The following is a 24,439-nucleotide window of genomic DNA, read 5'->3' on the forward strand; positions in this document are numbered from 1 at the left end:
TCAACATGATTTCCTTTGACAGGTGTATCAGATGGCAGCTGAGTATGCCAGCACCTGTATGAGTCCAGATGAGAATAAGAACAGTTGTACTGTCAATAGTAACAGATATAAGCCTGTACTGTCCACCGGTGTGTGTGATGTGTATGTGTGGGGAAGTAACAGCAGTCATCAGTTAGCGGAGGGCAATCAGGAAAAAATACTCTCCCCCAAACTCGGCTCATCTTTTGCTGATGTTCAACAGGTAAGTATGTTGGGAGTAATTGGTGTGTGGAAAGTGTATAGTGAATGCCTTGTGGCTAAATTCTTGACTATGGCGTTAAACTCCAATCAAGTAAGTAAGTACTTGTGGTTTGTGACTTTCATGAAAATGGTTATAATTTTAGAACACAACTTCATGTATATGATCTTATATATGAATGAATAAATGAAACTTTTATTTAAAGAGAGTAGCTCTGTCATATTCAACAATTTGCTCTTCCCAGAGGCCCTCTGTAACAATACATGAACATTAAACGAGTACAAATAGTATATACAATTTCATTTTTTAAAAACATGTCAATAATACATCACTACATATATTTACTGGTTGAAACAATAATGATTATTTGTCATCATCAAAGTTCTCAACATGAGAAGTACATGTATTATTATATTTTGGAAGGTCATTTATATAGGTTATGAAAAGTAGTGGCCCCAATATTGAGCCTTGTGAAACACCTGTTCCTATCGTCTTCTCAAGATAGAATTGAGTGGTTTACCATATCAAATGCAGGTTAAGCTTTTTTGTTTTAGCTCTTGTATATTGGGTTATTACACATGGATTGAAGGTTAGGCATTATTTTTTGCTCCCTAGTTTAAGGTATGGTGTGTAAATGCACATTCTCAGATGACAGGTTAAGCTTTCTTTTTTAGCTGCTGTATCATGGCAATCATATGTGGATCTCTAACATACAGTGTTAGAAAGTTAGGTTTTCTTTGTGTTTTTTTATATTTCTTTTTGCCTGTGTACGTCTGCAAATTTCCTACTCTTGGAAGGTTGAACTGTTTTATGGGTTTTGGTTATATAGGCTTTGTGAAATTTTTTAATGATTTTATTTGTTAGACTTTCAGTTCAACAATTTACCACTTTTATAAACTTCAATATAATTTCAATTTGTAATAAACACGTTCTCTAGAAATTAAGGCTTCATTTCCGTCACTTTATTGCTTATGAAATTTATGGACAACACATTTTAATTTGCTAAGGTGTGGCTTTACCATTGAAGATCTTGATTGTAAATTACTTTTGGTACAATTTTCAAAGAAATTCATACATTAATTGGAAATCTGTTCAGAATCATCAGTTACATGTACATCGTTTTGCCAGTTATAATTTGATTAGGAATAGAAGGAGAGTGGTTTGGATTTATGGTCCACAGTACTTTCCAAATATCATTACCAGTACTCTCCTTATTTATTTTAGAATTTAACTCATTCTTTTTGCCAACAAAAATTTGCTGTTAACTTTGTTTTTCCAATATTTGCAGCTTTTCTCATTATTTTGTTGTTTAGCCAAATCGCGTTAATAAATAGCTGATGTTATCTCTTCAGTTTTCCATAAAGGTTTGGAAATGTTTTAAATGGGTATATATATTGAGAATATTCTGAAAAATACTTATCCATCCTTCATTTGTAATATTTGGAGCTTCAATTTGTTCAAAAGTACCCAAACAGTGAAATAATTAAGTCTGAACTAAAGGTACTTTTGTCAAAATGTTTGCAGTCTCTTTACTGAATAGTAGTATGCCTGTGTTTTTTGTTCTAATTAACTTTTGATTTCGAAGTAATGCATGTAGGAAAATGATCACTGATGGCTACCTGTGGAACATTCACTGCAAGTACTTTCTCATGTGATGTAACATAAATATGATCAATTTGGTAAGGATTTATGTTTATTCTGGTAGGTTTATCAATAAGTTGTTTGAATGTAAAAGATTCCATTACTTTTCCCTGGTTTAGGATTTGGGTGTCTAAGGTCTGTGTTTATATCACATAAGGTTATAATATCCTTATTTTTTTTTTTTTGCTATGATGTTTTCAAAATCATTTATCCATTGATTGGGGGAGTTTGGAGGCCTATACACAAAGCATACAAGAAAGGATTTTGATTTATGGGGCTTAATTTCCATTAAAATAATTTCTAAAAAATCATTTTCAAGATCATGGCTTCATGTTTATGTTAAAATATAACATGGTAAAATAGATACTATAATACCGCCTTATTTTTTGGATTGTCTGTATAATCTCATGGGTTTGCCTGTTTTCAATTAATTGCACTGTAGTACTGAAAGCAGTGTTAGTCTCAAAACAAGCCGAAAACATGTCAATTAAAAGATACTATGCAAGCCATTTAAACACATCACTTCCCACACCTTATATGTTGATGCCTAGCATGATTATATCCATGAGGTATTACAAGTAAATATTGCATCATTGTCATTACCATTGAAGATATGGACTCACCCTGTCACAAGAAAACACAGTATTTGTGCTCACACCTAAAATTTGTAATTAAAAATGTGTTATCTTAAAAACACTTGACTTCATCTTTGTACTTAATTAATTCCTGCTTAATTTACACTTAAATCTGCATCACAGATAGAGAGCGGTCAATACTGTACATTTGTGACACACTCGGATGGTACTGTCAGCGCCTGTGGGAAGGGTAGCTACGGCAGGCTGGGCCTTGGTGACTCAAACAACCAAACTCGACCTATGAAAGTTACCTTTGACCCCCAGAGGTCAATCAGAAAGGTCTCATCTTCCAAGGGGTCAGATGGTCACACTCTAGCGCTGACAACAGATGGGGAAGTATTCAGCTGGGGAGATGGTAAGTCCTACCGCACAAAGACCAGCCCACATGCAGTTGTACAGAGGGTATTGCACGTTAAATGTTGAATACCATATTCAAAGGTAGAAATGATCACCCACTTGACTTACGGTATTCAACCATCACTGCAGTATTCTATTTATTAGTATTATTTTGATATTATGAATGATTTTGTGTATTTTAGCTGCGTTTTCCCAGACTTTTATATAGCGTGACATGATGTATGATACGCTATATAAAGGTCTGTGAAGACCTGCAGCTAAAATACACAATCAGCGCCATGACGTTGTGTCTTGTTTTGTGACATAGAAATGTTAAAGTTGACTAAACTTGTATTATAACATCATCCTGCTGATCTGAGAAATATCAGAAAACAAAATGTTTATTCCTTGATGTCATGGCTCCTAGGTGTGATATATCAAAATATTATAACAATAGTGATATTTCGCTTGTGAAATAATACTTTTAACAGTGAAGCAAATCCTGACATTTCACATATATAGAAATAATGAAAAGCCTTTCAGATCATTCATTGACCTCTAATTTAATAGTGGCTGCCATGACATTGTAGAAAAGCATCAATACATGTATGTAATCACGTGATCAGAATGATAATACCAGGTCACAGGAATGTCAAGAGATTTTTCAGATTGGAAAATGAAATTAAAAGCAAGTGCAAGGTTTTTAGGCAAGAAATGTTCTCTGTCAATAACAGCATTGTATCTCATAGTGCCCTTGCATCCTCATTTTATTACATGACACAGGATTTCTAACTAATGTTTTGTCTGTTAAAACCAGGCGATTATGGAAAACTTGGCCACGGAAACAGCTCCACTCAGAAGTACCCCAAATTGGTTCAAGGCTCATTGGCTGGCAAGGTATAAATCGAATCACATGTATTACTCGATGTAAACAACTGGACATATACTTGCCAGCTGTAAGACAAAGTGGAGATACTTTGCTTTTTCTTTTTTAACGTCAACAAATACTCAAATTTCACTGTTCGTGGTTCTGTTTTTCAATGTGTTGACTGTTTGTTTGACACTACATGGTGGTGTCTTTTGTGTAAATCAGAGATCAGTGCACTCAGCCATGTAAAAGTACAAGTGCAGTAAGTACTGTAATATTTGATTTATGAGAGAAATCCTAATATTTCAACTTTATATATCTTATAAGTGTATGCACATACTTTGAGGTTTGTTTGTTTGTGTAGGCGATCCGTTGCATCTCAGCTGGCTACAGACATAGCGCCGCAGTGACGGATGATGGAGAGCTGTTTACTTGGGGGGAAGGGGATTACGGAAGACTGGGTAAGAGTTATCTGGTTTGATAGCAGTAGACTTTACAGGTATGATGTATGAAATTTTGCTACATTAAGGTATCTTGACAGGCAAAAAAAACCAGGAAAGTTTCAAAATATATACCCTAATTCCTCAACCTTTTCGCGTATGAAAGAACAATTTACAGTTGAATTTATGCACCTTTTCAATTTGATTTTGGAGACAATACTACATGGGTTGGATTTCAGGGTGTCACAAAAAGTATAAATTTATCAGTTAACACAGGTCAATGCTTTCAGAATATGCTTAAATAAACACCTTGCAAACATGCGAAAAGTTTCAAAAATTATAACATGTATATTTCACCTGTGTAAAGAAACAAAAACTGAATTGATCATTGACATTGCTGTCGCTATGTAATGAGTGCATGCACACCTAGCAGTTGTTGTAGTTGCTGCATAATTAGTGATATAGGTACGTTGTTACTGGCATATTGACACTGTGAAGTTGAATTGTTAGAGTTCTGCTGTAATCAGGTCACCTACATGTTTGCAGGTGCCATCCTTGCAATGCAATAATGGCATTAATAAATATTACATTTGTAAGGTTGTTTAAACAGTCATATGGTTGACATGAAACATTGATTTATTAGAATAAAAGATGCATGAAATGCTTTGGTATTATTTCTTAATGTGCAGATTATCATGTGTAATAACATATACATGTAACAGTACAAACAAATTTTTTAACTTTCACTTTGGGGAGTAAAAATGGCTTCAAAGTACAGTTTTCTTAATGCCCCAGAAGTCTGTCTGGAAATTAAGTAGCTTGCAGCAGTTAAGTCAACAATGGTCCCTGTTTTCTGTAGGGGGCAGACCGAACAGTTAAGCTGGCCCAAAGAAGCTGTGCAGTATCTATGTATATGATACCGGTTCACTGGGCTCAGGGCACTTGGGCGGTGTTCACCAAGTTCCAAACAAGATCAACGATGATGTAATTTCTGAAAAAATTTGACCGTTGACAGATAATATGCATAATAGAGAGGGGTAATTAACAGGTACCAAAATACCTCCAAAATGAAATTTTTTAACAAAAATTTGGGGGCATTATTTTCTTCATTTGGCATAGAAACATAATCTTTGTTTTATAGTTGCTTTTCATGTATCCTTTAGTAAACATTGCTCTGCAAGCATGATTGAGTACTTAACTCCTATATTGATTTGTTTAAAGGTCATGGGGATAGTAACAGTAAAACCATGCCCACCCAGGTGAAGCAAATTAACAGTGTGGGACAGGTGGCATGCGGCAGCTCCCATACATTAGCTGTCTCACAGGATGGCAAAACCACCTGGTCATTTGGAGGCGGTGACAGTGGTAAGTGTGAATACAGAAAATATTACTTATCTCACATTTTATGAAAGGTCTTAATTAGACAAAATGTACACATGAAACACGTGGTCTGTAAAAACAATATAGAGATTTCCCAGTGCTTTATATTTTTTTTAAGTGTCAGTTTTTTGAGGTTTTTTGCCTGACTGAAACCTTAAGGTAAACAGCATTAGTAATTTATGTCAGTGTTGTATAAACTAAATAAAATCGAGTGAAAAGAAACCGATGTATGTGCAGTGATAAGTTTTTTTATTGATACAGGTTATATAAAATATGCTGGCATCCACTGCAGTGCAGCTATTTTATGTTGCAGGAAAACTTGGCCATGGAGACACAAGTAGATTGTATAAACCTAAAGTCATAGACTTCTTTGTGGGTCATTATGTGAGGAAGGTAGCATGTGGCAGTCAAACATCACTGGCTCTCACTTCTACAGGACAGGTGAGGTTGTACTGTCATAGCCTCCTTTGTGGATAGTTGTGTTTTGAAGGTATCATCATCAGCTCTCCACAAGGCAGATAAGGTCATAAGAACAAGGGGCTTATTGAAAACTTACCATAATCCTTACTTCCTCTGATCCAGATTTGGTGTGTTTGCCAACAGTATTTAAATCTTTGCATTCCCTCGTTTAATAACAACAAACAATGCCCACAAGTTACATGTGCATTTAGGCTGTCCTTTTAATTTTTGTCGCATATTGTTGTTGTTGCAGTTATTTGCGTGGGGCTGTGGCTCCTGTCTGGGGTGTGGCTCAGCAGAGTTCACGGCTCTACAGCCTCGTCTAGTGGAGGATTTACAGACAATGAGAGTGGTGGATGTCTCTCATGGAGACAGCCATTGCTTGGCGCTGACACATGGTAAGCATACAGGGTCTTTTAGAGACAATCAGTTTTAATAACTGAGGGCCTCCATGGCCAAGTGGTTAATGTGAATGTCCCACAGAGTGACTCAGGAGACTCCCACCAATTCCTCTCCAGTCGTGCTTGGGAAGGTCTGTTAGCATCTGTGGATGGTTGTGGGTCTCCCCTGGGCTCCACCCAGTTTCCTCCCACCATAATGCTGACTGCGATCATGTATGTGAAATATTCTTGAGTATGGCATAAAACGCCAATCCGATAAACGAATAAATAAATAATTTTAGCAACCTTCATTTCACAGTGATGAAATTTAGGGCAAGGATGATGACATGATCAAAGTTTTTAACTGTTTGAATGATGAAGTAGTAGCGTTAACAAGTTAAATTGAACTGAATGAAATGATGGCCAGTGCATTTCACTATTGTGTTTGCTCAGCTCAGCTCAGCTGTCCTATCGTTTCTATTGGTCATGTGATAAAAATTGCCTGTCGCTGACAGGTAGACAGGCATTTTTTCGATCCCTTGTTGATTGGCTATGATGCTGACTAATATCCAATCATAGCACATCTTGCGTAAATGAGCCTGCCAGCACCCTCACAACTTAATTTATTTACAGTCTCATGAGGTGCATTTTGCAACATTTACTGAGAATAAATACTTTTAAACAAACGTATCGCAGTAGGTGTTTTTTTGTATTTTGTATCGTATTGTATGGCAATGAATCATTACACACCGATATGGCGGTGTAATTTTACATCCCTAGCACAATGTAGATGTAAATGTATGTGCCATCAAACAATGTAATTATACTTTTCAGACAATGAGGTGTACGCCTGGGGTAACAATGCGATGGGACAATGTGGTCAGGGTCATGTGCTGAGCCCTGTAATCCGGCCTCTTAAGGTCACAGGGTTAGCCGGAGTGAACATCAATCAGATCTCAGCGGGAACATCCCACAGTATAGCATGGACAGCTCTACCCACAGACAGGTAAGGCCAGGTGTTGTACAGGGTTAATGGGTTACATCTCACCTGCTGTACATTTAAGCATTATCGCTATCTACAGAACTAGAACATTTGAAGTTTTTCACAGATTGTCTCTACAGTTAGAGCAGAATCTTACTGGAAACAAATCACATTGCTTTAAAATGTACTGAGACATGGCCCTTTGTGAGATGTATGGGTCTTTCATGTAGAGATGAAATGTATAAATTGAAGAACTGTTTGAAATAGGATGATCCTGTATGATTTGATCATCAGATATTGTCTGTTATTTACTGTGCTAGCACAAGCTTTAAGATTTTGTGGCTTTTAAAATTTTTAAAAGTACATGCTTTATACTGTCTCGATCTCTCAGCATACCTGCGTACTTAACTCTGTAGAAATATTTCAGCTGTGGTGGTACCAGTACAAATAGACTATTTTAACTCATATTTCAGCTTTGTGTGGTTAATATTTCACACAGTAGGAATTTTTACGTTGATTGTATATTAAATAAAACCATAGGCTAGAATTTCAAATGTTATCTACCTTTTGCTTTATTTTCAGACATGTTGTTGCATGGCATCGGCCATTTTGCGTTGATTTACAAGAAGCCACCTTCTCTCTTTTGAGATCCTTTCTGGAAAGATACTGTGAAAGTTTTGAAGGTCATCCTCCTGCGCCATTTACATCATCCGAGTATGTGTCAAACATGTATTTAGTCCATACACTGTATTGGTTGCATTGTACTTGTCTGAAATACATGCTGACTGTCTAGCTTCATAGCACACATCTTTGAAATCTAGCATGCCGTAAAGCTGTTTAAGTTTCAGTTAGCACAATTTGTAATGCCAGAATGGTTTAGGCTAAATTTAAATGCATCAAGATCTTAACAGGTGTTCAGTATTATGGCCATGTTTAAAAAACTTTCATCATACCTGTAGTATTCATACATGTACCAGTTTAGTATATTCTCTGTCCTCAAGTTACATGTATCTTTTGACCTTACAATTGTTGCAGGGATCACCATAAGTTTGTATTACTTTGCCTAAAGCTGTTGTGTACCCACCTATCACTAGCCATGGCAGGAGGCGTCGCCAGCAGTATCCTAGGTAACCAGGCCAGACCACTCAGAAACTTGCTATTTCGTCTGATGGACACTACCATGCCACAGGAAGTGCAACAGGTAACACAAATCACCTTTTCCCATTCTTTGTTAGATAATTGTGTATTATTGTATTTTGTTGTAATTGCAATCTGGTATTTAAAGCCGAAGTGAACCGTCCACAGTATATGTCTTTCAAGTGTGAAACGTAAAAGTAGTGTGGATGTGAATTTTTTTTTTTTCTGTAATTAGAGCCAGGTTTGACTAGAATGGCTAGAATCATAGGTTTGCAAAACCAAGTTGATTTGACTTGACAGTGAATGTCTTGTATTGTGTCATAAATGAGTCATAAATGTGGACTTTGGTGAAAAGGTAAAAGAATCACAGTAACACACATAAATTATTGTTTGCACAGGCTGTGTCTGAGGCCCTGTCAATAGGGGCGCCTCTCTTGTTGCCACCACTGAGAGAGAGGATGGAACTGCTACACTCTCTGTTACCTCAGGGCCCAGGAAAGTGGACAAGTCTCACTAAGGGACAGGTAAATCATCAAAACACTTTCATTTGCTTTTACATGTATGTTTTATTCAGCTCTTGATATTTATTTATTTTAAAAAAATGTCTGTCTTCTGATTGTTTCTTGCTGTTATGGGACAGGTAAATTATCTGAACTCTCATATTTGCTTTTACATTGATTCAGCTCTTGATATTTGTGTATTTAGTGAAAAGAAAATGAAAATGCAAGGAAAGCTCTAATGCCTGTGAGTATGTCCATCCTGTGAATATTGTATCTTGTTGTTGACAGAGGACTCAGCTTGGTATTATACTGACAAGCCTGCATGATAACCAGCACATAGCCTCCCTGCTGGGGTTTGGCTGTCCCCAGGACGTGACAGAGCTTAGACAAGAGCACCCCCCACAGCTGGATGTCCACCTGGCCCAGGTTCTCATGAAGACGATTCTGAAAAACCTCGTCTTCAATACGGTAAGATCAGTTCAGTAACATAATTTTAATGGACTTTTTGAGGGTGCTCTAGTGTAATGTGTTTGATATCGCTGTGCACAGCCATCTTGGTTATAATGTAATTTCTTGTGGTCAGGTTGACACAAGAAAGGTTTATTAAGTTTCATAGATAACTGTTATCTTGGATCTAGATGGGATGGAAACAAATTTAAGTTACATTTGTACATGATATACAAGGGGCACTGCTGTGCCTATAATTAAGAAAATTGTTGAGTTGTTTTATCATCATAACTGAAAAAATTGTTTTTTTAATTCTCACATGCAAATGCCAGTATTTATTTTCCCCAGCTACTGTTCAGTGTGAAAGAATGTGTTCCATGCAATAAATTAAAGGCGAACTATTTGAGAAAGGCCGCTAGACATTGTTTTTAAGATTTTGTTCTATTATCTTCGTGTGACAGGAGGAAGCTCTAAGTGAAATAGAGAAAAATGAGTGTCTACAGGTGATGTCTTTTGAAGATGGAGACTTACCATTGCAGCTTCATCAACTTCTATCATCCCTCCATAAGCACTTGTTGGCTTACCTCTTTGTCAACACTAATGAACAGGTAAACTCCCAAATCATGTCTCCTGCTTTGACAATGCAATTCAAAGAATTTGATAGCCGGCCCATGTGTACATGTAGCTCTTTGGAATTAAGTGTTGATTGGACTGCATTTAATCAGCCCTTGAGCAATGATGTTGAGTGCTTGAATTCAAGCCCTCTGTAAGTCACAAGTCTACTGGTAATCATGATAAGTTAGCAGTTTTCTTCAACCTTTGCCCCACTTTCTTTCAACAATAAAAATGAATGTACTTGTGTAAGTGAATTATTCTTGAGAATGGCATAAAAATCAACCTTCTAAAACATTTTTCCAGTGTTTTCATCACTAAAATAAAGCCTGTTTGACACAGCTGACGTCATGTTGTTCAGATATTGATACTGATGCTAAACTTAGCCCAAACTGTTTTCATACATCCAGTCTGTTGGTTTCAGCTTCCTTGTGTCATGTCACTATTACATCAGCACCTAGCCCTGATGATGCCTCAGTGTGGAGAGATACTAGCGCACTTTCACACCTTGCTGGTCGCTGCCAGTGGTAATGTGACTTTACAGAACAAACTTAGAGGTAATCATGTGGGAACAAGATTTAGATAGAGCTCCCTTTTGACTCCTTCTATACAGCTTTCTAATATTGTGCCACCTTCGCTGTGTTAGTGTGTTTGTCAACATAAGAAGACCATTTCATATGCATTTTTAAAATTTGTTTTCCAAGTTCCGTGTATATTGTGCTATGAACTATACTTCAAACAAACAGCTTAGACTTCTGTTTGAAGCTATTCTTTAAGTGTTTAAGTATTCAGCTCTTGAACTCTTGTACTAAAACAGCTCACTGATGGTTTCAGACATACTGTTCAACTCTCCAGCGGGTGCCATGCTGGTTCACATTGTGAGCGCTCTGCTGCTCTTACCAGTGCACATGTGCACACCTGTGTTACCTGAGATGTTAGGACTTCTGCCTCAGCTGGACAAGCTGAACCGCTGCCTGCCTGTTATCAGAGAGCTGGAGGAGCATGAACTTCACACTAGTCCTCAAGGTCAGTCACATTAGACACTCGAGGTAATGATTGAGAGGATTTACACTAGACCTATAAACCTGACCACTGTAATGTAAGGGAAACAATCTTTGAGCTGTGTTCATATTTATTTATTTATTTATTTGATTGGTGTTTTATGCCGTACTTCAGAATATTTCACTTATACGACCATGGCCAGCATTATGGTAAGAGGAAACTGGGCTAAACCCATGACCATCTGCAGGTTGCTGCAGACCTTCCATTGCCATGGATTCCATATATCACTGTATACATCATATGTAGACTTTACCAAGGCCGTCAAAATAATTTTGTATTTTAATTTATCTGTGCTGAAATGGTGACAACAGTTTTATTGCAATGTGCTTTATACTTTGATGTTCAAATAACCAACCTCTTTTGTTTTGCTTAGCATAAAAATGCATTTATTGAAATGGTCATTTGCATAGTTGCATTGTCTGCATGTATGTCGTGGCATGAGATAGTATGAAAAATTATCGAAAGTTTCTTTATGATCCATCAGTATAATTTCTGATGGCTGTGTACTGATTTTTTTGTGTGTAAACTGGCTTCACCACTGATTTTTGCATTTGTGCTGTAGAACCTGGCTCAGAGAGTAACACAGATTGTAGAGGATGTCAGTCAGCAGAGAAGAAATTACCTGATCATGTGAGACACTGGCTGTGGTTGGTGGAATTAGAAAGAGCAGTTTCATATCTGATTGGCCGATGTTTAGGAGGAAAACTAGTCAGCTCATCCTCTTCTCCTGCTGAAGTGAAATGCTCCACCTGGCTTAGCAGGATCCTCTTAAGTAATGGGTTGGAGCTTACCTATAATGAAGTGGGTGAGCACAGCAGTCAGAACTGCCTACTCAGTTTTGCTACATTATGTGCATTGTTTACAACTTATACCTAGGAAAAGTAATGCAACAACTTAATTTGATCATATTGTTTGAAGAGACAGCTTTACAGGACTGAGTGTTCTCCAGTGTATTTTATTTCAAATTATATGGACATAAGTTCTGAAGGACAAAACAGATCTTCAAAGCAAGACTTTTGGCCAAGTTGAAAGTCATATTGAGATCTTAAGGCAGTAGCCAGATCATACTGTACACAGTTAATTAATAATAATATTATTAGTCAAGTGTTTTCGCATTGCCTGGTGAAATTTTTTATTGGCGCTCTATCCGTTGTTTTGACCATTACCCAGGCAATACGAAAACGGTTGATTAATAAAATATAGTTATGTAGATGTAAATGTAGCTCTTGGTATGTTAGCAGTCACCAAGTTTATTTATGTTTTACGGGCGAGCAGAAAGCAGAAAATCCAAAAATAGAATAAACTTATAACTGAAAATCCACCGTTTTATTTTTGTTTTTATGATTTTCCAGTTTTTCAATACTTTCTGATCACGTAAATATCCTTTCAACAGGTAAAATTGCTGGTATTGTCCACTGGTCCTGTAAATTAGAAAATTTTTTGAAATTTTCACCTTTTATTTTTATACCCTCCTCCAACATTGGAAAACCATTTACTCGGCCTGAAAAACAAGAAATTAAGTTGGTGTGGTCAAAAGACAAGCCTAAGAGCTTGTGACTAACTTTAAAACGACTTTTTCTCTATAAGGTTGGTGATTGTGCAACTTCTAAACCTTGTTGATTTAATCACAGACAAACTAGGAGATGAGTTTGTGCACATGGTGATGTCTGGTGAACGAGAGGAGCGTGTATTCAATGTCAACCCCCAAACTGGAGACCTGTCCGTGCTGGTAGATCTGACCAGAGGAGACTGCACAGAACAAACTACCCACCTTCTACAGGCCTTTGAGGAGTATGCCAGAATTAAAGGTAAATACACAGAACAAAAGAATAGCTGTGAAATCCTGCAAGAGTTAATGTCGCAAAGCATTTGACTGATCAACAGACAGAGCAGCTAATAGAGATGCTTGTTGTAGATAAAAAGTGTATTATTTGTCCCTCTTTCTTTAGGGAGGCTCTTCACAATTCTGCCATTTAAATTCACTTGAGGTGCTTGAATCCAGCTGCTGGTATGTTTTTTACTGTGAGTTTAGTTGAATTTTCAGAAAGTTTGACAAAGTGTGGTAAAGTTTCTCAAACTTTCCAGATCTCGCCCACCTTAAACACTGGTAGGCTTGTATAATGGAACTACTATTAAATGCTGTTCCATTGATCACAACGCTCGCCTGGGGCATCATGTCTCAAAGGTATGCACTGTATCTATTTTCTGCTAGATGTAGAATATGTCACCTTTTCCCTTGCTGAAGAGTCTACCTACATGCACATGTATGCACCTCCTTTTGAATCCCATTTATTGCCTGTATTGTCGTTTGTATTTGTATTATATTTCAGACTGGGATGCTTTAGAAATGCAGGAGAAATCAGTGGTCAGTGCTGTGTGTAGGATATTTTTCGCCTGTTTACTCAAACATTGTGGCCTACTCAAGCATGCCCTTGAAGCCAACTGGTAAATATTTATATTTTTTAGAATTTATACCTGCTATTCCAGAGATAAGTTTTTAAAATGATGCAAATGAAAATTTTCATATTAAACACGCAGTAATACAGTAATCAGATTGTAATGTGATGTATTTAGCTTTTTATGACTGACCCATGGAATGAAAGATTCAGTAGTTGCAGTAAATATAATTTAATGTATCATCAACATATTCTCATTTGGTGTAACACCTGTGTACAAATTTATGGCTTAAATGTCAGGAGTGGGTGACACATATACAGAGCATCTAGTTATTATATTTGGTTTTGTGTGTAGAAATTCTACTGACAATTACATCCGACCTGACATGGTGACAAATCTGGTGAAAATTGTGCGTACTGAAGATGTGGGCTAAATATTGACAATACTCACTGTTCTCTCATAGCCCCACTCAGATCCTGGAAGTCATCTACCAGCTTGTGAATCAGTGCCGCAACAGGCTGACCAATTGTAGAGGATCAACTGTGCAAGGGGCAGACAACCTCAGCAATCCAGAGCCCCAAAGGTTAGGGGGTGGGCTGGGCAGTGTTCGCAAACCTCCTCGTAGGAGAGTGTTTGAAGGGGAGGAGTGCCAGGAGGAAGGGACAACTGAGGACACCTTTGATGAAGGGGCTGAACATATGCCAGAAAGGGAGAGAACCACAAGTACAGAAGCAGGTAGGATGCACATACATGAGTATAAAGTGTGCCTACATTTTTGATTAGTTGTTTTTGTGACAAACAAACAACAAAAACATATATATGCAGGGATGGTAATTGTCCGCGGATTTGGTTTTGCCAAGGGTCGAATTTGTAATTCGTGTCAATTCGATAAAAAGATATTGAGCAGAAGAGGGTATGTGGAGGAACGGCAATGTCTTTTCGGTGGCATCACAGGCACCTACCCTTGTTATGTGACTGTACTGTGTTAACAGTGATGTGCTTCAGGCCTAATATACCTTAGTCACATTGTGATTGGTCGAGATGTGCTTGTTATCCAATCAGAATTTGCATTACAACATTGTGTGGCAGTACAAAATTGTGTTTCGCTTTAGGTGCGTAAAAAGATCCGTGTAAAGATGTACAAAAATTTCTGAATCAAAAAAATGAGGCACAAGGCACGAGCCGTCTGAAAAACAAATTCTGATGGGCTTGGCTGGAAAGATCTGTGACTGTTAGGGCGAAACTAAGGAAAATTATCCAGGAAGCCGTAGAAAAGTTGGCAGATTTCATCACCAAAGGCGACTTGCCAGGGAAAGTGCCGGGTACTTATTGTAGTGATGTAATCAGTTACGGATTAAGCGGATGTGTTGCGCTGACAAAGCATACCACTAAGAGCCAGAAACATGCGAACATGGTATCAGCATGGACAAACTACTTCAGCCTTCAAACTTTAACCTGCAGCAACAACAACAAAATCTGCTGTAAAGCAGCTGACCACCTCCAGGCCCTAGTGGCAAAACGAATTGTCTCATCAAACATGAATTATTGACTTTTGAACCTGAAAGTGTGTTGTGACTGACTTTCAGTAAGATGCAACATATAATTTAATTGTTTTCAATGTGTAGGCCATAAATTGAAATGGACAAAAATCAAGCCTTGTGTACATAAATAGTAAGTAATCTGTTAGCTTACTGTAAATATAAATTTAATTGGGTTTGCCTGTGAAATCATGAAAATCAATTTTATAAAAATCATAAATTTGTGTTGTCATCTGTGTATGTTTTTTTGTCTGAATTGCTAACCTTGCATTTTTAAAAGCTTAAATGCCTTGTGCTTTCACGGGGGCTTTACCCTCCTGCACCCTCTGCCGGGCTCTGCCCTGGACCCGACTAGGGACCGATGTCCCCCAGACCCCTTGACTAATTTCAGCTCATTCCCATCCATATATATGTAAATGACATAAAAATGGACATACTGCTATCGTGGGTTCAAATGTTTTATGATGTTTAAATTTTTTTCCTTCATAGAATGATCCCTTTGTTTGTTTCAGGCCTTTCAGATGTGAGTGTTGGCAGTGAGGGTGTAGATGAGGGGGATGAGGACATGTTCAGGGAGACATGTAAAGCTTACCTGAGGCGGTGTGTCTTTCTTCTACTGGGCGTCAGACCTTGTCTCTCTGGTAAGAGCTAAGAGATAGCTTTGACACGAGTTAGGTTGTAGATGAGGGCAATAAGGACATGTTCAGGGAGACATGTAAAGCTTACATGAGGATATGCGTCTTTCTTCTACTGGTCGTCAGACGTTGTTTCTCTGGTAAGTGCTAAGGGAAAGCTTTGACATGAGTGAGGGTGTAGATGAGGGGGATGAGGACGTGTTTGGGGAGACATGTAAAGCCTCCTTGAGGAGGTGTGTCTCCTTGTCTCTTGGGTAAGTACTGATGATAACGGGCCTTGCTTGGTCAGTAAAGGTGATCGTTGTCATACATACATGTAAATGATAGGCTTTAGAAAGTTAGCTTATTTTTTGCTGGAGACTGTCAAAATTAATCTGTTTGGTTATTACAGGAGCCAATGAAGAGAGTATGTTGGAGTACGCTGTAGACTGGAAAGAGGATGTCAACAATGCTCTGAGTCCATCTGAAGGTTAAAATCTTTTATTTTTTTATGTTTTTGTCATCAGTATGTAAAAACCAGATTGTTATGATTAAATTCATTTATTTATTTACTTGATTGATGTTTTACGCCGTACTCAAGAATATTTCTCTAGCAGTATGGTGGGAGGAAATCAGGCAGAGCCCGGGGGAAACCCAAGACCATCCGCAGGTTGCTGACAGACATACCACATAAAACCAGAGAGGAATCCAGCATGAGCTGGGCATGAATACACAGCGACTGCATTGACAGAGGCCCCTGAGTCAATATACTGTGCGAGCACACTAAACACTAGCCCACAGAGGCCCCTGTCATTATGAAAGATTGGCATAATAAACGATCAGTAATATTTAAATAGCAGGTAACAGGCTGGTGATAAAACCTGCATCGACATTAATACATCTGGGTGATAACCATTACATTTTACATTCTATTCTTTTGGGTGATATCAGATTTGAGTTTTTCACATGACAACGAGAAAACTGCGCTGGAGACCTTAGTGTGCCTGCTCTCCATGTCCTACCAGAAGGTTGATGATGGGCAGGTGGTCAGAGCTAGAGATCCTCCTGCCTCGGTCGCAGTCCACACCCTTCTCAAGACACTAGCTGTGGATGTCCTGAGGTTTGTTTGCGGGGAGCGACAGACCTCTGGATTATTCCATGATAAAGTACACAAGCACAGCTGCACAGATACCCAGATAATGTTTCTGGCCATGAAAGAGAGACAGAAGAAAGCAGATGTAAGCAAGCAGCAAATCACAAAAAACTGCACTACTGTACTTTGCTTTAAAAATTCACAAGTAAAGGTTATAAAATATTACGTTTAGTGTTTAGACTCACATCTTCCCACTAGGATATCATCCTGTTTTCTAAGCAAGTCGTAAAGGATCTTTTTAAGAATCAGGCAGAATGAGTAACTTGAATAGTCATGTTTGAAAGTTCATGTCAAATAATTTTACAAAAAAATATCTTTCGCCATCTTAAATAATATGTTATTTCCAACTCATTGATGGTTTGGGTTTTTTTTTTTGCACACATACTCATAAAAGTACTCTCGAAAGTACTTAAATGCTACCTACGTGTATGTGTAACCCAAAATTGGAGGCTATTGAGGTGGCTCACCCAGAATTGGATAAAACTTATAGCTACAGTTATCTTAGGATTTGCATTTCTGTTTGTATGGTTTGTTGCTAGGAGCGTGTTCATGCCCTGGACCAGATAGTGGAGATTCTATCTTCTGAGCAGGATAAAGCTTCACTCCAGCTTCAGGCTGAAGACACAACCCCAACTTCCCTGCCTATCATCAACTCTACCACACTGCTTAACTCTGTACATATCCAGTTTATAGCAGGCTGCTTTGGCCTCAGTATTCTCCAACCATCGGGACCTGCTGCGCAACAACAGTGTTATCAGGTTTGTGATTGCCGGGATTTTTTCCTTCCCATTGAAGTGAGTGAAAAGTGCCCTGAAAATTTGCATGGTATTGCTTTTTGTTGCCTAAAGATGGAAACATATGGTTATACTTAAAAAGATGAAGAGGTACAGAATCGATTGTGTGATTGGCTGATGTGAGAGATAGGCAAGTCCAGGCTATTCTAGCATAAGCTGAATTTTAGTTATGGCGGATTTATTCAATCATGACAAATGCTGCATGGTTTAACCCAGGAAGTCCTATCTTCACTGTCAGCCAATCACTGTCAATTCTGTATACTCCTGAACGACTTTGATTGACTTTGGTTTTTCTACTACTTCAGACTTTTGCAGACTGTATATCCATGATTTTTGAGAACCTTGAAATGTTCACAAACACAAATGTTCAAATCAGGGAAAACAATTTTTACACAGCCAGTGAGAAACTGAAACTCAAAAGGAATCAAAATTCTTGGCTTTGGGTAGATAACAATTAGAATCTAAGAAATTTTTTCCGTCTTTTCGGAAGTAACCAATTCCTATAGGAATGTTCAGATTTAATATAAGAGATTTTTTGTCTAATACTTGCCCCGGGATAACAAAGCAGTCTTAGACTTAGACTTCAGTCATTAAATGTGGTATGTTCCTTTCTGTTATTCTAGCTGAAATGTGTTGTACAGTAACTTATCCAGAATTAGCATTTTCAAGTAAAATTTTGACCTTGTAATGTAAGAAACAACAATTTTAATGTGATTTGAAATTTAAACTGAAGAGTGTAAGATCGCTGTATGATCCCAAGCCAGGACAACAGGAGCTCAGTGTTGAACTGACCAAATGTTATGTTATACTGTATCTAGGCTGGCCTGGAGTCTGCAAAGCACAGCAGTTTACACCAGGTGCAGAAGTCTACAAACAGGATGGCTGAGCTGCTTGTTGTCTCATTACAAAGCAGGGAGAAGACTGACTCTATTGATGAAGGTAACATGTCCTGTGTAGATTGTTTTCTCTGTATTTACTCACTGAAGATCAGCAACAGATTTCCTGTGTATAAAGATATTATGGTATAGACAACTCTTTTGTAATACTTACATGTAGTACACATATTTGACGCCTTAAAAAGAGGCAGTATAAGTGTTTGTGGTGAATGGTCTTTAGAGAGAGTTTTCCGAACTTAGCCAAAGAGCATTTCATCCAGGGACTTTGTAGATATGGCCAGGTGTAGCTTTTTGTTCTGGATGGACTGTGGATCAGCAGAGTTCATAATCCACCACAATCCTTATCTGTTATTGGCCTTTAGTGATCTTATTTATTCATTTATTTGATTGTGTTTTTCAATGTTCTCAAAAATGTGTCTACTACAGCGGCCAGTATTATGGCAGAAGGAAACTGGGCATACACACAGCCTTCTGCTCTAAGTACCAGATGGAGGCCATCTTTGAAGAACAGTCACAAGACATCACTTTTTCGTGAAACTCCTCATGGCGAATAATGTGAAGAACTCTAGCGCCAGTCTTAACTTGTAAATCCTAGGATGGTTGCTTGTTGATAACGTGATCCTGTACACTTTGTCAGACATGGTAATATCATATTACTCTACTTTCAGTTACCCAGCAGCGACTGTCCCTGATGACAGTGTTTGCTCTGAGCATGAGTTACCTCCCATCTGACATATCACTGGTTGTTTCTCGTGGGCTGCTGGAATTGCTCTTCAAACTCTGCGGAAAACCCAAAACTCTGTCCTTCTGGCAACAGCTTGTACTGACCGGTTCTGACCTGTCTCAGCTAAATGTTATCCTGGAGGTGGCCAGTCTACGTCTGCTGCAGATCCTCACCATGACAACAGGGTATGTGGGATGCCTAATGAAGAAAAGTAGCCCCCCCCCCACCCAACCCCCCCCCCCACCCCCACCCCTATCTTATTTTAGAGAAGATAGCTTTGGTAGAAATCTCCAGGAGTGAATTATTGAAGTTTTGCTTGGGGATATTTTGGACTATATATTCACAAGTGGCTTACCATTTCACCATGTTCACCATGTTCACATTTTGTACATGTACCTTGACCATTATTGCAGGATATATGGAGATCAGATGGATGAAGAGGTTGTGAGTGCTCTTGTGGATGTCATGTGGAGACTTCTTCATCAGTTACTCCAGGCGACCTCAGACGGATGGACTCCAAACTCTGATCTGTCTCTTCTTGACTACACTGGTAAGAGCGAAATCTGATCATCTTACGTACATGTATCTTGTGCACCATAAGAATCTTGAAAGTACGCTAATTTATGCAAACAATGAACAGAGGAATTTTCTCAATTTACTGTTTTCTGGCCTTGATAGCACAGTTGGTTCTGCTTCAGAAGCGGTAGATCCAGGGTCAATTCTGGGTCGTGTCACACCTAAGACCTTAAAAGAGGAAGTTGTAACTTCCTCGCTTGGCTTTCAGCATGAAAGTACAAAAGGGATAGTGCAACGACTGGTTGACCCGTATCAGTATAATGGCTGGGTGGGGCGGGCTTACTTGCCTTCGATAAGGCGTCTCAGTGAAGCAGCACTAGATAAAGGGGCGGTGGAAACCTGTCCTGCAACAAAGGAGGCACGTGCATGCACTCTAAGGACTCCTTCGTTGTCATATGACTGAAAAATTGTTAAGTACAACGTTAAACCCCAAGCTCTCACTCAATTTACTGTTTACAGGAATATCTGTACCATGTCAGCATTATATCGTGTGACTTTAAAGAAGTCAGCCTATTCTACTGTCTGATAAATAAGGTATTCTTGCTCGCTATTTGTGTCAGTTCAATTCACAATGACTTAAATTCATTTGTGTGTTGTTATCTGTGATGTGTATATTTGAATGCTTGTAGGTAAGTCTGAAGGCCCCATGCCTGGACAGTCGGTTGTTGGGGACGTACTTGTGTTTCTGGGCAGAATGTCATCCTCGAAAGCCGTCAAGAAAATACTTGCGTCCCAGAAATGGACAACTCTGTTACTAGATATCAACAGCAAGACAACACAAGATGGTGAGAGCATGAGAAAGAAGTGCATTTTAAAGGGAAATAAATACACTAAAAATATAAACTTACATTTTTCCACAAGAGTGCTCTCCTACCTGTCAAACAAACATCAAAACACCTCTATAAGCTCATTAGAACTCTCTGAATCTGGCAAATGTGCCATGTAATCCTGGCCTAAGCTTTAGTTCATTACCGTACTTATGCTATTGTCTACTACTTTGCCAGGTGTTCCTGTTGTGTCTAGCCTGAGGACCAGACTGATAGCTCTGTTCTTGCTGGAGACCGTACTACCTGTGTGTGCCAGGGCGGGTGAAGAAGATCATATCAAACAGGTGAGCTGATAAGGGATTTCTGCAGGTCTGTATTAACAGTAATGTATACAAGTGTTCAGGCATGACATTAGAATTTCTCAGGGTGTGTAATGGTAACATATTTAAGCAACTCTTAAGGGCATGGTGAAATGTTTTAAGGGACATTTAAGATTGTTGAAATGACTTTAAAAGTTATAAAGGTTTGAATTGATGATATAAGTAATTCTTAGGGCAGGAACAATAACAATGGCTTGGAAGTTTTATGCTAAAAGAAAAGAACTCAATTATACCTTAAATGAAAAAGCTATACTTAAAGTTAGATAAAATTTTTAAATTGTCTGTCAGCAGCACTTGTTATTTGAGTATTTCATGGTTAAACATCAAAAGCTTAGAACTCTCATTTACACCGCCATTTGAACAGATTACATACATCATCGTGCTTAGCTTCACCCAGTAGCTCTTCAAGACATGGCATTCCAGACACAGTTTGGCAGAAAACAGCCACGCATGTAGGTATGATGTGGCCCTCTAGTACATCCCAAACTGTTCCTTTTTAGAGTTGGCTTTCACAGACCTTAAAATCCACGATTATCACGATATACATACATATTTAGCTGAGACTGGAAAACCATGTTAATCATATGGTAAGAGTAAAAGCTTAAGCACCTTGACATCACAATGAATATTCAAGAGGAGGAAAGGAAGCTTTTCATTGGACAAGCCTAAAACATGGCAGGGCTATCAATGTGCCACGAATTGATAGATTTTGTAGAAAGTGACCATTTTTAAAAGCGTTTTTCTTTCTTGTGAAAACTTTTAAAAATCTAAAAAAAAAAAAGCAGAAATTCCACACAGTTTGTATAGCTCTTTTATTTAAGGTATATTTTGTATGAATGCGATCCTTTTTTTTAATCTTGGAACATTATTTGGATTTTTCAATCTGTGTTTGTTAAACATATGAATTGTCTCATTGTGTTTACTTTGATTCTTCAACCTTTTCGAATGTTTACAGGGTGTTCATTTAAGCATATTCTAAGGGCATTAGTCTGGACAGAATGATAAAATTAGGTTTTACGTGAAGCCCTGAAATCAGACAACCCAACCAATGTAGGTTTGCCTTCAAAATCAAATGAATAAGCTGTATAAACTGTACTGAAAGTTGCTCTTTTATATATGCAGAAAGGTTGAGGAATTAGGGTAATAGTTACACATCTGTAAGGAGATGTTGAAATAACATTACAGATATGCCTGTACCTTTCTCATTTGTGTTTTTAGTGCTCAACCATATGCACAACATATAGGAACTGATCACATCCTCACAATGAGGAAGAATTGTAGTGATGTTCTTTCTTAATGGCTAAGCTTCACCTGTGTTGTCCTCTTTAAAAAAAATGCATGCCAGTTGTAAATACCATTAAAATCTGCTCTTTTACGGCAACTTCTGCACGTGTTGGTATGGTTTGTTGGTTTTCTAGATCAGCTGGTCACTGTTCCACAACATCTCATCTAACATGTGGGATGTGTCACTAGCGATGGCCCGACAGTCTGGCCAGGCCCGGAAGTCAAGACTTCAGAGGAGGCTGGAAGAGCTGCTTTCTGAGGGCAATCTAGTCAGGGATGGCTATGAGCTGTCGTCCCCTGTAGACATGGTCAAGATGCAAGGGGCGGGCTTTGACCTGGACAAGTCTGTGGGTTGTAATGTGGAGGCAGGTCACACCCTGGTTCATGGGGCAGGGGACCAGGGTGGTCGAGGATATGGGCTCGGCACCTTTCCGATCACATCAGGATGTTACCAGTGGAAGGTAAGGCTGCAGGTTGGGAGTCCGTATCATTCTCTGGTGTTCGTGTCTAGGTTTTTATAAATGATAATGCTGTCAAGCTGTGTTAAAAAGTACCATATGTAAGTCCTACAGACTGCTGTTGGACATTGGATTGAATTGGAAACCTTTTCCCTCACACAGTGGCTGAATTGACTCATTGTTATCATGTAACGAAAGAGTAATACATAGTCCGTTTGCCAGCAAAACGTCATCGAAAAGACAGGAACTATGAACAGACTGCTAAGTTTTGGCTGGAAAGGTTCCTGATTGGACTGAAAACTGGGTGGATGTGTAAAGAGGGTTGTACAATTTGACCAAAGGTGTCTTCCTGCAAAATATTATGTTGATCAGTCTATTATTTTGTATCTTAGTACGCATAACTCCACCAATTGAACCATACAAGCCTTACTTCGCTAAATTAACTGGGTTCTCATTTTTGTTTGAATGCAAACAACATGGGTTTAATCACCATGCAATACACTTCTATTAACAATCCTACCTGATTTGTTACAGTTTGTGATTGTGAAGGAGAATCCAGGTAATGAGGGGACATGTGTGGGTGTGTCCAGGTGGCCAATAACTAACTACAGTCACCGTACCACAACAGACATGTGGTTGTACAGGGCCTACAGTGGGAACCTGTACCACAATGGGGAGCAGACCTTGACCCTACCCAGCTACACCCAGGGGGACTCCATCACAATCATACTGGACATGGATGCCAGGACACTGTCGTTGGCCAAGAACACAGAGGTATGATCGCCCCAGAAGCTATGAGAGGTACATGTAGTTGTGGCAAAAGATGATTTAGTTGTTCAGAGAAAAATAGTTTTGGTTCAGTCCTTTGGACTTAAACATGGAATTTTTACAGATTTCCCTGCCTCTTCTGCTGTCTGGATCACATAATGCCTCTACCAGATATTTTTAATCAATTTACTAGGCAGTAGCCATGCCCTGAATTTTGGTAAGCAGGAACACATCTGTGGCTTGAATGGGCATGTTCTGTGATGTTTTTCATCTTAGAAAAACATGTCCCTGTTTCCCCATTGCGTTAAAATCCTGTAAAGTTTCCTTGGCACTACATACAAATGATAGAATTATGAAGTTTGACATTGCTTCTTTCGCTGAAATTAGTGTCATAGGAATACTGATAAGGCACTAGTAAAAAAGTACAACTGAGATGTGAGTATTTTGACAATACTTGTACTTGGGCACAGTTTGTCATTCAGGCAGGCTTCCTAGAGATACTCTAATGGTTGTAAGGAATACCTTACTTTGATATTGTTGTATTTTTTCTTCAGGATCCTGTGATAGCATTTGAAGACATAGACTGTTGTGAATTGTATCCCTGTGTGATGTTCTACAGCAGTAATCCAGGAGAAAAGGTAACTAACTATAAAGGAAATCTATATGCATAATTCCCTACCCAGATACATGTGTAATTTCTTATACAGACACAAGTATTCATTCATCAGGATGCTAGACTAGAAACAACACATTATGAGTTGTATCATACATTGTAATCAGACTAGAGTGTTGAACATATCTCATTTAAAACTAAGTGTTGTGTTAAAATGTTTGTTTCATCATAGAGTGTAATTTAACATCTCTAGACCTTTGACCATCCACAGGCTGCTAGCAGAGCCAGCATGTATTGGACTAGAACTCATTGTAACTACAATAGTGTCAGGGTTGTGTATATTATGCTGTGTTATCAAGC

The 24,439-nt window shown here is 38.5% G+C and overlaps 1 protein-coding gene across 1 annotated transcript in view; it reads left to right on the top strand.

Annotated features, from left to right (window-relative positions):
• Window positions 1-24,439, top strand: part of LOC135466388 (probable E3 ubiquitin-protein ligase HERC1) — a 60,995-nt gene that overhangs the window by 3,950 nt on the left and 32,606 nt on the right. The window contains exons 4-34 of the mRNA XM_064743836.1: window positions 23-241; window positions 2,638-2,869; window positions 3,668-3,747; window positions 4,083-4,179; window positions 5,380-5,523; window positions 5,852-5,979; window positions 6,251-6,395; window positions 7,212-7,383; window positions 7,942-8,073; window positions 8,395-8,560; window positions 8,895-9,020; window positions 9,285-9,464; window positions 9,905-10,051; window positions 10,480-10,612; window positions 10,890-11,081; window positions 11,680-11,922; window positions 12,749-12,925; window positions 13,448-13,562; window positions 13,978-14,249; window positions 15,565-15,693; window positions 16,079-16,156; window positions 16,618-16,904; window positions 17,359-17,577; window positions 18,432-18,552; window positions 19,178-19,418; window positions 19,647-19,783; window positions 20,439-20,594; window positions 20,814-20,920; window positions 22,375-22,701; window positions 23,233-23,472; window positions 24,021-24,104. Coding sequence (XP_064599906.1) covers window positions 23-241; window positions 2,638-2,869; window positions 3,668-3,747; window positions 4,083-4,179; window positions 5,380-5,523; window positions 5,852-5,979; window positions 6,251-6,395; window positions 7,212-7,383; window positions 7,942-8,073; window positions 8,395-8,560; window positions 8,895-9,020; window positions 9,285-9,464; window positions 9,905-10,051; window positions 10,480-10,612; window positions 10,890-11,081; window positions 11,680-11,922; window positions 12,749-12,925; window positions 13,448-13,562; window positions 13,978-14,249; window positions 15,565-15,693; window positions 16,079-16,156; window positions 16,618-16,904; window positions 17,359-17,577; window positions 18,432-18,552; window positions 19,178-19,418; window positions 19,647-19,783; window positions 20,439-20,594; window positions 20,814-20,920; window positions 22,375-22,701; window positions 23,233-23,472; window positions 24,021-24,104 — 5,226 coding nt within the window. The remainder of the gene's footprint in view (window positions 1-22; window positions 242-2,637; window positions 2,870-3,667; window positions 3,748-4,082; window positions 4,180-5,379; window positions 5,524-5,851; window positions 5,980-6,250; window positions 6,396-7,211; window positions 7,384-7,941; window positions 8,074-8,394; window positions 8,561-8,894; window positions 9,021-9,284; window positions 9,465-9,904; window positions 10,052-10,479; window positions 10,613-10,889; window positions 11,082-11,679; window positions 11,923-12,748; window positions 12,926-13,447; window positions 13,563-13,977; window positions 14,250-15,564; window positions 15,694-16,078; window positions 16,157-16,617; window positions 16,905-17,358; window positions 17,578-18,431; window positions 18,553-19,177; window positions 19,419-19,646; window positions 19,784-20,438; window positions 20,595-20,813; window positions 20,921-22,374; window positions 22,702-23,232; window positions 23,473-24,020; window positions 24,105-24,439) is intronic.

Source organism: Liolophura sinensis, chromosome 6 (assembly GCF_032854445.1).
Source record: "Liolophura sinensis isolate JHLJ2023 chromosome 6, CUHK_Ljap_v2, whole genome shotgun sequence".
Lineage (NCBI taxonomy): Eukaryota > Metazoa > Mollusca > Polyplacophora > Chitonida > Chitonidae > Liolophura > Liolophura sinensis.